The sequence below is a fragment of the Tetrao urogallus genome, assembly GCF_951394365.1.
Source record: "Tetrao urogallus genome assembly, chromosome: 1".
In the NCBI taxonomy this organism is placed as follows: Eukaryota; Metazoa; Chordata; class Aves; order Galliformes; family Phasianidae; genus Tetrao; species Tetrao urogallus.
The window spans coordinates 29,983,046-29,997,680 of record NC_136813.1 but is presented as its reverse complement, the minus strand read 5'-3'; the positions used below and the strand labels follow the sequence as shown (position 1 = coordinate 29,997,680).

Below are 14,635 nucleotides of genomic sequence, written 5' to 3'. Positions count from 1 at the left end.
AACTTTTCTTGTTTTGGAAATAGAAGAAATTAGATTATGATTGTTTAGTATGTAACAAATCTGAAAAGATGGTAGATTGTTTCTACCACGTGGGCTACATTTAGCTTTTTTAGAAGAAGGAGGAAAAGAATTGTTCAAGGGTCAAGTTCTCAGATACAGTGTTATTTTGAATATTAAAAATTCGTTATGTGAAATTTAGTATGCAGATAGGAGCAGCATTGCCAGCTGCTTGACCTTGCTATGGAAATCCTGCTATGTTTAAGATGTTTTGAAACACAAGTGGGTGTTAAAATACTGAAAAGTCTGGAAATTGAAGTCTTCTTTCCTCTCTGTTTTCAGATCTCGGCTTATGAGGATTCAGTTGCTGCTCATCTTGCAAAAATTCTCAATTCTGATCAGCACTCAGTTGTCATATCTTCTGCCAAGTGAGTCGGACATTTTTACGTACTGTGTAGGATAAATCCTCTGCGTAATGTTACTTCCATGGTAACTTTCTCTCTAAGCTCAGTTTGCTTATGGTAGGCCCAGCTGGTTTGACTTAACACCTTAGAGCAGATGTTTGTTCTGCAAAGGTTTTATGTAGTACGATTGGAAATAGATAATAACGAAAGCAGCAGCATTTTGAAACAAATCACGTAATATTATTATAAAATGCTTTTAATTCACTCACAGTTCACACGGATTACATATGAAACATGCAGTTGCTAATGTAACTATGTGACCTACTCCACATCACATCTATTCTACTTTGTTTTATGCATGCCTGTATCATTAAGAGGACAAAAAGCTTCACTGCAGTGAAGCGGAATTTCAGATCAGTGGCTTTGTTACAGCTGTTTGTGGCAGTTCTATAAACAGCGGTCTCCGACAACCGGGTATTTTCTCTTTCTGCAAACAGAAACTTAAAAGTGAAAGAATTGCTCTACACATCATGGACATATCTGAAATAAGTATTCTGTGTATACCTTCTCACAGAATATTCAGAAATACGTCTGTCTGTCATTGCATCTCATTGTCTTCTGCTAAAAGCAAGTTAACAGCATTTCATTTTTAAAGCATACATAGTGCATGTTGAAAATGAAACCACAGAATTTTATTTATTTATAAATAAAATATATATAAAAATATATTTATATATTTATAAATAATATATATATTATTTTATTTACTCAAAATTCTAAATTGTATCTGTATCTTGTTAAATCTGTTTAGTTCATGTAAAATGAATTAATATTGGTCATGTGGATATAAGTTCTTAGAAATAAGATGCATGCAATGGCTTAAATAAAAGAAGGAAAAGAGAAAGTTTTTTTTAATAGATTTTCACCTGAATTTTGCAAACCATGAAGAAAAATACCATTTGCAAAACTCATTTGGCAACAAAAATAGTGTGTGACAGTATGCATATAAATCACTTGCCATAAGAGTTTTTTATTCAAAACATGTTTATTTTATTTTATTTCTCTTCTTTTCTATTATTACCAAGAATATTGTGTGAAACTGTAAAGGACTTTGTTGCCAAAATAGGGAAGACTTACGAAAAACCAGTGGAAAATGCAGATGAAGCTGATGCCATGGCCATTAAAGTAAGACTATGATATTTTTCTGGGTTAAGTTTTTTTCTTTTCTGTTTTCTTTTTCTTTCTTTTTATTTTTTAAAGTTTTTAGCATATGGGTGTTTAATTTTCAAATGGCTTCAGGATGCCCATTTTGGCTTCCATTTCATGCAGTGACTTTCGAATTCTGCTCTTCTGAGTGCTTAGACCATCTTTGCACTGTGAGATCCCTACAAACTCTACACATTTTTTCCTTTGCAAAAGATAAAACACAGAATATACGTAGAGATGGAGTTAATTTGTATTAGTATTTATACTTTTGTCCGAAGGTGATCACAAGAAAACAATCAACTAGTGAGAGAGCGTAATGGAAGAATGAAGGGAAGAGAAATTACAGCATTAAAAATAAAAGTTTAACAAACTGTAGAGATCAAGTTGCAGAAACATTGAAAAAGACAGGAGGATTTTGTCTGACCAACAAAATTTCATGAACTGAAATAAGTAAACAAAATCGCTAACAGTCCCAGAGTCCAAAGACTGACAAATTGCAATTACTTCATGATTCACGTTTCATTGAATCATTGAGTGGCTTAGTTTGGAGGGGACTTTAAAGATCATTTACTTCCAGCTCCCTTGCCATGGGCAGGGCTGCCACCTACCAGATCAGGCTGATCATCCAACCCGACCTTGAATGCTTCCAGGGATGGGACATCTACAGCTTCTCTGGACAACCTGTGCTGGCACCTCACTGCCCTCTGAGTAAAAAACTTCTTTCTAACATGTAACCTAAATCTCCCCTCTTTTCGTTTCAAGCCGTTCCCCCTTGTCCTATCACTAACAGACTGTGTAAAAACTCTCTCCTCCTCCTGCTTGTAAGTTCCCTTGAAGTACTGGAAGGCCGTTATGAGGTCTTCCTGGACACTTCTCCAAACTAAACAAGCTCAACTCCCTCAGCCTTTCTTCACAGGAGAGATGTTCCAGCTCATGATAATCTTCTTGGCCCTCTTCTGGATCCTCTCCAACAGCTCTACATCCTTCCTGTCATAGAATCATAGAATCACCAAGGTTGGAAAAGACCTAAGAGATCATCCAGTCCAACCGTTCACCTATTCCCAATAGCTCCCACTAAACCATGTCCCTCAGCACAACATCCAGCCTTTCCTTGAACACCCCCAGGGTCAGTGACTCCACCACCTCCCTGGACAGTCCATTCCAGTGCCTGACCACCCTTTCTGAAAAGTAATACTTCCTCATGTCCAGCCTGAATCTCCCCTGCCGTAGCTTGAAGCCATTCCCTCTGGTCCTATCACTAATGACAGATAATGACAGATTCCAGATCCTGGAGCCCCAGATCCGAATGCAGTGTTCTAAATGGGGCCTCATGAGAGCAGAGCAGAGGGGTACAGTCTCCTCCCTCTCCTTGCTGATCACCACCCTTTGGATGCAGCCTGTTAGCCCTCCAAGCTGCAAGGCTTATGTCCAGCTTTTTTCACTGTTCCAGGGCAAAACAGCCCTGTTTCTATTAAACACAGCAATTTGCCTCTTTTCCAGTGTATCTAGAGAGGGCAACTGCTTGATTAGGGCAAAAGAGGTTTGACAGTGCTTCCTCAGTGCCAATTCACTTGCTTAAATGTACAGCTGTGTTGTCAAAAAATAACACCACGTGTTTTCAGTCTAATGGCTGGCATGTCTCCATAGATTGTTCCTCTGAATTGGGATGCTGACTGCCCATAATTAATTATACTGTGTGGTGTGGACAAATCTGGTAGCCCTGCCTATGTTGCTGACCGTCAGAAGAAGAGTAGGATCTAATCTATACAGTAGAATAGTAGAATGGCTTTAGTTGAAAGGGACATCATAAATCATGCAGTTGCAACCCCTTGCTTGTGCAGTGCCAGCCACCAGATCAGACTGCCCAGGGTCCCATCCAGCCTGGCCTTGAGTGCCTCCAGGAATGGGGCATCCAAAGCTTCTCTGGGCAAGTATCCTACTTAAATGGCAGGCTGAATTCAGCACTATGTGTTGTTTTAGTCAGAATGTAGCTTTTTTTGGTTATAGTTACTTCAAGCAAGTTGAATGTTGCAGGGTCTGTCTCCCAACAGTCCATGCAAACCTACTCATAATCTGATAGTACAAAATGTTGAACCCATGTTTAGATTTTACATCGATAATTTCATAGAGATCTAGGCACAATTTTAGTTCATACCACATGGAGAACGTAGATATCTCTCTCTAATATCATGCTTAATTTCCTCAAGATGTCCACCTTCATTGCTTTTTAGCGTATGTGTATTCTTTCCCCCTTTTCTTAGTGTTCAGAGCTAAATGAAAAGCTCGACCTGTTGCTCCAAGCGCTTCACACAGAAGCCCAGGCTGCTCCTATTCTCCCAGGCGTCACTCCCCCCATTGTTGAAGAAGAAGGAGAGGAGTTTTCGAGTGAGGAATCCTTGTCTGAAAGTAAAGAGCAATTAGTGGAATGTGTTGCAAAGTCTTCCACCCAGAAACTCTTCAAACCAAGAGAACAGTTGATGCTCCGGGCAAACAGCTTAAAGAAGGCTGTGAGGCAGATCATTGAACAAGCAGAAAAAGGTGCACATTCATCTTTATTGATAAGGATGCTTTTTTTTTTTCCTTAAAGCTAGCATAAATTTTAATATTGAAGCTTGAAATTTTTATTCTTACATGCATATGCTTATTGTGAGCTTCAAGGACAAGAACTGCAGCATGTTTAGAAGTTGATGATGGTCTGTTGTATATATGAATACATGTTTATGCATGTGTGTGCGTGTATACATGTCTTTTGTAATTATTAACCTTCAGAAAATGGCAGTTTCTGATGGAATTATATCAATGGGCAAAGGATTGCTATAGAATCATTTTCACTGGAGAGGCAAGATAGAAATCTCTTGTTAATATTTTTTAACTTGTAGCTACAGGAAAAAAAAGCCTAATGCTAGTTTTCTGTTTATGTGTATTTTTGGTAGAGATCTTTAAACTTTTTCTTATTTTTATTTTATTTTATTTTTTGAAATAAGCAGTTGTGGATGAGCAGAATGCTCATAGTGAAGAACAAGTGAACCAGTCCCCTGTAGAATACAGCAAGGAGTTGGATGAATCCAAAGAAGAGGAAAAAGAGGAAGATACAAAGGAATATGAATCCCAGACAAGTGAGTAAAATAGTAATAAAATCATTTTAAAGTGTTCAGTCTTCTTACATAGTTGGTTGCATAGTTAAATAAGGTTTGATTATTTGCATTGTTTTTATTACTCTCTGAGAAACATCTTCTTTGTCTATGATGTTTCCTTTTGGCTATTCAAGTGTTTGTTTACTGCATGTAAAGTAGTATTTATGGAATAGTATTGCCAACTTATGTTCTGACACAGAATAGTACTAATTCATACATTCAAATGATAGAGTAAAATCTCTCCAAGTGTCCATTACAAAATCTGGCAGCAAGTGGCTGAAATGAAAGGTCTGTCTGTGAGAGACCCTCGCTTTACCCTAAGCCACAGCAAATCTTCACGAGATGCTGTCCTCCTGAGGTTCTGTTGGTGTCTCTGACAGTGTTCCTGCCTTAGAAATGCATCATTAGATCCTTGGGACTTCTGTTGATTCAGGATCTCACACGTCTTTTTCTCCAGGAGTGGATATCAGACTTTGTGCAATGATTGTCTCTCCATTATCCCCTCTAACCATTAACCAACCTCTAACCCCTAGCCAACACAATGCATATTGGTTGTCCTGTTTCAACAGTTCCAGCTCACAGAGGATGCTGGCACTAAGAATGACCTGGTCCTAATGCCACTGATGCAAAATAAAGTTAAAACCCCTGGTTTCTTGGTAGTACAATTTCTGTGGCTGTTGCAGAAATGTTATTCTTCATCCATCTGAAATATGTGAAACAGAGTGCATATTAATGTTGTCAGTGGGAGATAGCTGCTTAGGGAGAAAGTATGAAACATGGATTCAATTATCTGCAATGAAACATCAGTTCTACTCATTAGGGCTCTGTTGTTTTTATCAGAGCATGAACAGCAAAAGTTTATCTTTATTGTAGTTATCCCCATGAGCCTCATCTGTCAAATAAAGAGCAGCTGTTCTGTTGATTTTCCTATTTAATGTAACTGCCTTGTTCCCAAGTACAGAGAGAACAGACTGCGTGAATGGCACTGTGAATTTTTCAGTAGTGTTAAGAAAAATATAAGTTAATTGTGTTCTAAATATCATATTTTACCCTCTGAGATTATTTCTGGTCACTTGATGAAAGTAATATTTTTCCATATGTTAATTAACTTCATTTAAGTATTTCATAACTCCTGTTAGATACAGCTTGCCGTTTCTGTTTCATTTTTTATCATTATAGTACAGTGTTTTATCATGCCCATATACAAATAGTTAGACTGCATTACTGACCTTCTTGGCCACCTGAGCACACTGACTCCTGTTTTTAGCATATCTTCACTTTCCCCTTGATTTTCTTCCCATTCTTTTTCCTGGACTGTTCCTTGCCTTTGTCACCAACAATTTGACCAGCTGCCAAATTTACATGTTGCAAGATTTTCTTCATCTATATTCTGTAAAATTTTTAACACATAAATGTCTTCAATTATTTGGAGAATTCCTGCTATTTGTGAAAAAGAAATGATGGCAAACTGATCTCCTTTGTGATCTCTGTAACTGCAGAAGATAGCATCTGAATGTGGCTTTCCCTCCCCTTGCAGTTTTCAGTTTGGTTGTAGGTAAAGATATCAAAGTTTTGGTTGATGTTTTCAGAAACCTGATGCAGGAAGGAGGTCAATGTTAGCTGCTTAAAGCAAGGATTATTGCTGTTCATCAGGTGGCTTAATTTCAGCCTGGGTTTTATAATAGCTATCTATAACAGAATTATTATAAATATATAATATCTTGGTTTCTCTTATATTATATTTAATACATAATATGGGTATACTGATAAGTAAATGCATGTGAAATTTAAGTTCAAATTCATATTAATTCATTGACATTTATCCTTTAATAATAATAATTGATTTTTTTTTCTTTCTGAAGTCTGCATTTTTGTTAAACTTGGTCATAGAATCATAGAATGGCCTGGGTTGAAAAAGTCCACAATGCTCATCCAGTTCCAACTCCCTGCTATGTGCAGGGTGGCCAACCAGCAGCCCAGGCTGCCCAGAGCCACATCCAGCCTGGCCTTGAATGCTTCCAGGCATGGGGCATCCACAGCCTCCTTGGGCAACCTGTTCCAGTGCATCACCACCCTCTGTGTGAAAAACTTCCTCCTAATATCTAACCTAAACCTCCCCTGTCTCTGTTTAAAATTATTCCTCCTTGTCCTATCACTATCCACCCATGTAAACAGTCGTACCCCCTCCTGTTCTGAGTTTTCTTCCTGGTATTTAGAAGCAAAAATATTGTGTGAGAGACAAGGAAGTTTCTCACTGAAGCATAACAGATAAATGCTTTTGAATTACTTTCAAGGCTTTAAAAACAGTGTGTTTACCACAATTGCTCTAGTAAGTTCTCTTTCTTTTACCTCTGAACAGGTAAAACTGCACCAAGATCTCCTGATCGACGTACAAGTCGAGGTATCCATTCTCAGACAGGCTCTTTCTCTGCTCCAGCATTGGCTGCCAGCAAAGAGAACCTCCCTGTCCTTAACACTAGGATTATCTGCCCAGGTAATTGTGATTTTAAAATCTGGTGTTCCTCACTCTGTGTTAATATTGCCTTCTGTTCTCCTTCTTGCTGTCAAATAATACTTCACGCCTGGTGCTCTACGTGGAAATAGAACCCTCCAAATTCATCTGAACTGACAAACACTCCTTCATGTTGCATCGTTTAGTAGGAAGTGCAAAGGAATGTAGGATACTCCTGGTCATTTGGCACAGCACCAGATGTAGCAGAAGTGTTGTATTTGATTCTGAATGATGAAAAATTGGAATGCAGGATCTTCTATCGTTCATCCTAACCCATGGAGGGTCTTAAGGGTCTGATCTCCTGCACAGCTGAAACAAATCTGTTCCTACCCAAATGCAATTAATAGTAGGGGGCACCAATAAATCACTGTTTTAACTAACTTAATTAATGCATTTAATGAATGATGGATATGAGCTCACATTTTTCTTCAGGTCAATTTAAGCAAAAGCTTTTCGAAAGTATTTCCCTCTATTTATTTGCATTGCATAGTATTTTGTGTTGTGCTCAGTGATCAAAGTAGGCACAGAGAGGTCATCAAGTCTTCAGGAGCCTCTCACTCAGCTTATGCTTACCAAGCTAAACATGTAAGCATTCACTGAAGCATAGTTGCTAGTTCCAGAACCAGCCACATGAATGTTGATCTTATGACAGTTGCCTTCCAAAGGACAGGACAAAAAGAAAATTGTGATGAGTTTGGGGATGAAAATTAGACTGAGTGAAAACTAATGATATTTCTCAGTGTTAGATGGATGATTTGGTTGTATGCCAACCGTTCAATGTTGGCCTGAAATCTTGGATTTTCTCTTTTATCTTTTTCAATGGTGGTACCTGAAGATTTAGCCAAACCTCAGCATAACTGACTTTCTGTTCAAGACAACTAGAATCCTGAAAAGATAATCAATATAGATAAAAATTAAGATAGAATCTCAACCCCTCTGTACAAGGATTTGATGAATATTTTGTCTCAGAATTATATCGCATTATGACAATGTATGTTTCTCTATTTAATAAATCAAAATTGTTTAGTTATTTTCTTGATATTTTTGTTTCTTTTTATCAGGTTTAAGGGCTGGCCTAGCTGCTTCTATTGCAGGAAGTTCAATTATTAGCAAAATGTTATTGGCTAACATTGATCCATTTGGTGCTACACCATTTATTGACCCGGATCCAGATTCATTGTAAGCAATTTTTTTTTTTTCTTCAAAATTTACTGTTTCACTTTACTTAGCATCACTTAAACCTTTTAGCTTGTCATAATTTGTTTTTTTCACTATGAAATTCTGTTCTGCTATCTATTTTCTGTAGACCTGAAGGTCTGAAAACATGCTGGATTGTGCCATTGTGCCCTTAGTTAAGAGTAGCCCAGGATTGTCTTGTAGCAGCAGAAATAATGGATAACATTTGCTCGCTTACTCCTTGCATGGTCTTTGAGAGAACAGGAACATCAGTACATCAGAACTGGATTCTCTTGCCTAAACTGCTGGTGTGCGCACAAGCTCAGCTGCCAGCAAAACACTGAAGGAGGGCCTTGGGGTGGAGGAAGAAGTGCCTGCCTAAGGGTTGGGACAGTAAGGCAGAAATTTTGTGTCCTAAATTGTCTCTGCTTCCCAGAATTGGATGTAGCACTGACAGAGACTTACGGATGGCATCTGAGCTGTGGGCTGTGGCTCCGCATGGAAACTCTAAAACAAAGCACTGCTGTGCCAGTACCACCAGCACGTCTAAATGCAGCCTTGGTGCTCAGCCCACTTTGACGCTGCTGTCTCAGAGCTGTGTACAAGGCAGATCTTTCCTCCTATTCCACTGTTATTTGGGGTTTGGTGAAGATATTGGGGTATGTTACAGTTTCTTCTTTCTCTTACCAGAAGCTAATTGCATTTGCAAAGGAGGCAGCAGCCAATCTGTCTCTTTGACAACCATTAGGCTCCCTTGGGGAGGTTCAGAGGAACTGTTGTGTGATGTATCCCTGTTGATGTGTCTGCTCTGATACCTTCCAGTGTTTTGGTCATAGTTCTGTGTGCTTGGGAACTGTTAAAATGTGCAACTAATTATCTCTTTTCTTCTAACAGGGAGGGATATTCAGAAAAATGTGTCATGAACAACTATTTTGGAATTGGGTTAGATGCAAAAATTTCACTTGAATTTAATAACAAGCGAGAAGAGCACCCTGAAAAATGCAGGTAATTGTCATTAACAGAGCTGAGACATTTCTATACCTTTTCTTTTCCTTATCTCTGTAATTGAGTTCTTTGTTTTTTCCTTTCTCCTACGAGTACAAGACATAATATGTGTATTTCAATTTGTTATTTTACCTTTTTTGCAGAAGTCGGACAAAAAACATGATGTGGTATGGAGTTCTTGGCACAAAAGAGCTACTGCAGAGAACTTACAAGAACTTAGAACAAAAAGTTCAACTCGAGGTAATTTTTGTTCGTAGCTAGAATATATATATATATATTTTTTTACTTCTGCAACATGTAGTGATGAATCTGATTCCCCTTGAAAACTTTCAGAGTTCCTGCGTCAGCCCAGGCTTGTAAAATCCTTCCTTCAAACACACTGTCTAAAAACATTCTATGTAAGAGGCAATTCCCCAGGTGATTTATTGGATTTAAATGTCAGTAGTTAAATATCTCAAGTTATCTGGTTTCATGTTTGTTGTAAATGCTTTTTAAAAAACGTTTAAAATGTGTTGCACAGGTAATACATACATAATAAAGGATGCTTTTTAATGTGCACTGCCTTAGGTTGAGAGATCGGGTTTTAAGGACAATAACAGAAGGGTGCATACACTAAACAGAAGGAAAAGTTTGCCAAATTTTAATGCTTCAGGTTCATTTTAAACTATCTGACAGCTTGATTACACATATAGAGAGAGCACACAGATGGCCTTAGGAAAAAAATCCTGACAGAAGAGGAAAGATTCCGAGTGAGCATCACAAGAAGCACAGCTACACCTACAGAGACTTTCTCAAATAGGTGTTTGTGGTAACCACACAGAGCAAGAGAAAGGTATTATCACAGCAACAACAAATGAGGTGTAAATTATCTGAACATCATTATTTTTTTAGGTTGCAGCACCAAATCTAAGTCTCACAATACTAGCACTTTACAGGAGATGATATAAATAGTCACCAAATGCACAGAATGGCTGTGGGACAGTTATGGTTGCGTTCACTCAAAGAATATTTAGGCTGGAGGTTGACAGAGAAAATAAACAGTGTCTTTTTTTTCTTCATGCTAACTATTTTAAGTGGAATTTCATGGTGTTTATATGGAGATAAACATCATAAATTTATGTTCTGTTATAACATATATCATTGTAAGTTCACAGAATCATTAAGGTTGGTGAAAATCTCCTAGATCATCCAGTCCAACCATCCACCTACCACCCATATTTCCCCAGTAAACCTGAGTACATCCCCATGTTTCTTGAACGCCTAGGAACTCTTTTCTCTCACTGAGCTTTAGGAGGATATTTTATGGTAGAGTCAGCTTGTTGTTACCTAACAATTGAATAATTATCAAGGAATTATGCAGTAGTTAGTGAATATAATGACAACCAGGAGCATTATATATGCTGCAGATTGAATTCTAATTTAACGATATTTGAATAAGATTCAAAAAGGTATTCATGTCTGACCTCTCCATAATTATTTTTGAATATATCTGCAAGTAAAACAGCAAGTAGAAAACTCACATCTATTATTGGCTTGCATAATATCAGCCTTATGTTAAAACTTGTGATGAGGTGCTCAGCTTTGGAAAATTAAAAATATCAGTTTCAGGAATTGGAGGCAAACTGCTACTGCAATACAAATGGCTATGCAGCATCTGTTAATATCAGAGCATATGTTGGCTACTGACACATTTTGATGGAAATGTTTAACTGTGTCTTGTTGCTGACATTAAAGCATGAAAAGAAAATGCTAATCATATTCTGGAAATATTCTGCATCTCTTTCTCCTCTTGATACAATTGCTGAAGATTTCCTCCTTATTTTCTAGGGATTTCTACTTCACTTGTATAATTCTATTTCCATGGCATTAGTAACTTGGTAATTTAGCAATCTTCTTTAAAAGAAACTTTACCTGCAAATTCATTATCTCCAGAGTGACACTGAATCCAGCATGTAGATTCTTAGATGTCCTGTTCACTTTAAATACACGCTGGTGCTGCTGCTGCAGGACAGCACTTGTGGCCAAAGATTTTTTCACTGTTAATGTCCTCTGATCACAAGTAAAGTGAGATTGACCTGACAGACATGATTCTGTGATTGTATTGTGTAGTGCTTGTTGTTGCTTTTGATTTTTAGAGGATAAAGAGGACCAACCTCTTACCTGCAACCCCTCGCCACCAAACTCCTGCACACAGCCAAGGTGACAAATCTGGAGTCAGTCCTAGATTTGTCTTTACACTTTTGGGAGGACAGTGAGTTATTTGTGCAGGAAGCCATGCATACAAGTCACAGAATCACAGAATCACAGAAACACCAAGGTTGGAAAAGACCTGCAAGACCAACCATCCACCTATCACCAATAGTTCTCCCTAAACCATGTCTCTCAACACAACATCCAAATGTTCCTTGAACACCTCCAAGGTTGGTGACTCCACCACCTCCCTGGGCAGCCCATTCCAGTGCCTGACCACTCTAAACAGTCCTAACGCTGTTCACGTTTAACATGTTAATGGCCATGCCACAATGTGTTTTTTATATTTTACAATTTGTTTTGTGTTGGGTTTTGGGTTTTTTTTTCCCCACTTAATGAGATTATCTAACCAACAAGCAAATTGCAATTTTGGCAGTGCAGATGCTGAATGGGTGAATAAAGCTTTTGTAATGTCAATGGGCATTACTGTCTTACCGTGTACACTCAAAGAATTAGCTTTCCTAATTGCACAGAGATTTGTAATCCTTGATAGACAGCGCATGGTTAAAATGTATGAGAAATTTAGCAGTTAGGAGTGTTAAAATGCTGCTTGGAAGAATCATAGAACACCTCTGCTGTAGAGACTCGTCATCTCTGCAAAAATTGTTACTGAAATCGGTGAGGAAAAGATTATTAGAGCTGCTCCGCAGTGTGGGTGGAATAGGCTTCTGTCAACCTATTAATGAGTCTGTCCTCTGTGACAGCTCTAGTGATTATTCATGTATTAAAACAGCCAACTGCTGTTACCACGTTATTTATATACTGAATGAGCTTTTATCCATTACAGTGTGATGGACAGTACATCCCTCTTCCAAGCCTGCAGGGCATAGCTGTGCTAAACATTCCCAGCTATGCTGGTGGGACCAATTTCTGGGGAGGAACCAAGGAAGATGATGTGAGTAATATTGAACAGAAGTGACCTTCTAAGGAGTCTACTTGAGTTTAAACCATATTGTCTTATGTTTGATTTTTCAATTGAGAATACATATGCCATGACTTTGCATTGTCTTTTGTCATGTTCTGTTGTAAATGAGGTTTCTCAATGCATACATTCCTCTGTTACAGTCTAACAATGAGGAAAATGGGCAAAGATGATCACAGAGTTTATATCCAAATTTTCCTCCTCCTTTTCCAACAGCTTTGAGCTAATGGGTGGTCATTCAGAAATGTGGACGGTACACTTACTGATTGGTAATTAAGTGGGGATAGTAATCTGCTTTTTAAGTACTATTTTCGTTGAGCTTTTTTCCCTTGTGCTTCCAATCTCTTAAGAAATATTGCACTACTCAGATATCTGAATGTTTTCCAGTGTGAAGCAGTCTGACTGCTGCTCTGTGCTTCATGCCCAGTGCAGCCATTGTAATTGCTAGCAGATTATCCCAATTCTGAATGTCCCAATTTACTGTGAGATCTGACTCCCCTAAAACTGTACTTGCAAATTAGAGCGTTTTAATATCAATAATCCAGGACTTTTTTTTTTCACCAGAATGCTTTTGCTTTCTTGTGACTTACGATTCTCTGGTTAATACATACATAAAAGTCACACACACACACACACAATCCTGAATGCGTTTCAATGTCCTTTTATTATTTTTGGTATGTGTCAGAGAATGGCAGTTACATTTATATTTGGCTATGGGTGTCTAATGTTTTGATATTCTTTGTGTTCACATTCATAGCCTTGAAGCATCTCTAATATCTGCTCAGCTCCTATTCAGGAGATCTTGTTCTCTCTTGGCCGTTTCACTGAGAGAGATCTGTCCTAGCTTTCATACTGGCATACAGCAAGTGTGTATGTCTCAGAGCAGTTTTATTGATATTTGTGGTTGTCTGTTGCCAGAAAAGTGACATGTTTATTCTGGACAAAGTTAGGAACGTAATTCACTGCTTTTACTGCAGTCCTGAGTGACTGATGTCATTGATGGTGGTGATCTGAAATGCTGCCAGTTCTGCTTAGCTGGACAAAAGGAAGATGTTGCCTTGGTGGCTGTGACTCCAGGCCCAGTACAGTTGCGTTTTCATTCTTTGACATTTGTCTGTTCTAGACTTACTTCAGTGCCATCCTGGGATGCTCTGAGGACAGTTGACACCTGGATGGGGTACTAAATGATGGCAACTGTGCAGCCTTTTGCCTGAGTGGACTTCCTCAGTCCCTTGGCCAAAGCTACATCACTGCACCGGGGTGAAGACTCCCATTGGCGAGGGGAGCAATAGGGACCAAAGTTCTTCCTCGTTTCCCAACCTCACCCTCCCTAAGACATTGCTGCAGTGGTTAGATGGTTTGTGCAGTCCTGGATCTTCATTCTCTTATTCTTCACCTCCAGGAAATCCACTTCCAAGGGGCAAAACCTGACTAGTTTTGGCTTTGGGCTCCTTTTGAGGGTTTTCTCTTGTATGGCTTCTGGTGTCATCAAAGCAGCTTACTTTGCACATGGTGCCAATTAAGTTTGCCTGAGTGCCACTCAGAAATTGTCTCTTTACCCCCTGTAATCTTACTGGAATCATATCTGCTCATTTTTCTCCCTTGTTGCTCCCAGTTCCATGTCAATATGAAATGCTCAATCTTCAGGTGCCTTAGGGGTAGGGTTAGACCCTATCTCTCTTGAATGAGTTGAACTCCAGCCTGGGATACTCCTCTAACACGTCTGAGTTTTGCTGCAGGACACCAGCTGCCAGTGGCACACACTTGGCTTTGTGCACTTTTGTTAACTCATGGAAATTCAAAGCCTTGACTGGATCAGGATGTTTGTTCCACACAAAAGCAGTTTTCACTTTTACTGCAGATAATTATTTACACTGAAAACAAGATTCTTCTCGCTATTAAAGCAGCATTTATCAAAGCTGAGAGTGGGCTCAGACACTGGTTTCCAGAGAATACAGACTATAGGAAGATAAGCATTTCTGAGGAAAAAAACCCACACTATTACTCATCTCAACTTCAAGAACCTCTT

The 14,635-nt window shown here is 38.6% G+C and overlaps 1 protein-coding gene across 2 annotated transcripts in view; it reads left to right on the top strand.

Annotated features, from left to right (window-relative positions):
• Positions 1–14,635, top strand: part of DGKH (diacylglycerol kinase eta) — a gene marked incomplete at both ends in the record, with an annotated part of 145,115 nt that overhangs the window by 112,080 nt on the left and 18,400 nt on the right. For both annotated transcript variants that reach the window (XM_079548220.1, XM_079548221.1), the window contains 9 exons: positions 340–425; positions 1,487–1,586; positions 3,869–4,145; positions 4,595–4,723; positions 7,101–7,235; positions 8,315–8,432; positions 9,324–9,434; positions 9,578–9,674; positions 12,472–12,579. In XM_079548220.1, the coding sequence (XP_079404346.1) occupies positions 340–425; positions 1,487–1,586; positions 3,869–4,145; positions 4,595–4,723; positions 7,101–7,235; positions 8,315–8,432; positions 9,324–9,434; positions 9,578–9,674; positions 12,472–12,579 (1,161 nt within the window). The remainder of the gene's footprint in view (positions 1–339; positions 426–1,486; positions 1,587–3,868; positions 4,146–4,594; positions 4,724–7,100; positions 7,236–8,314; positions 8,433–9,323; positions 9,435–9,577; positions 9,675–12,471; positions 12,580–14,635) is intronic.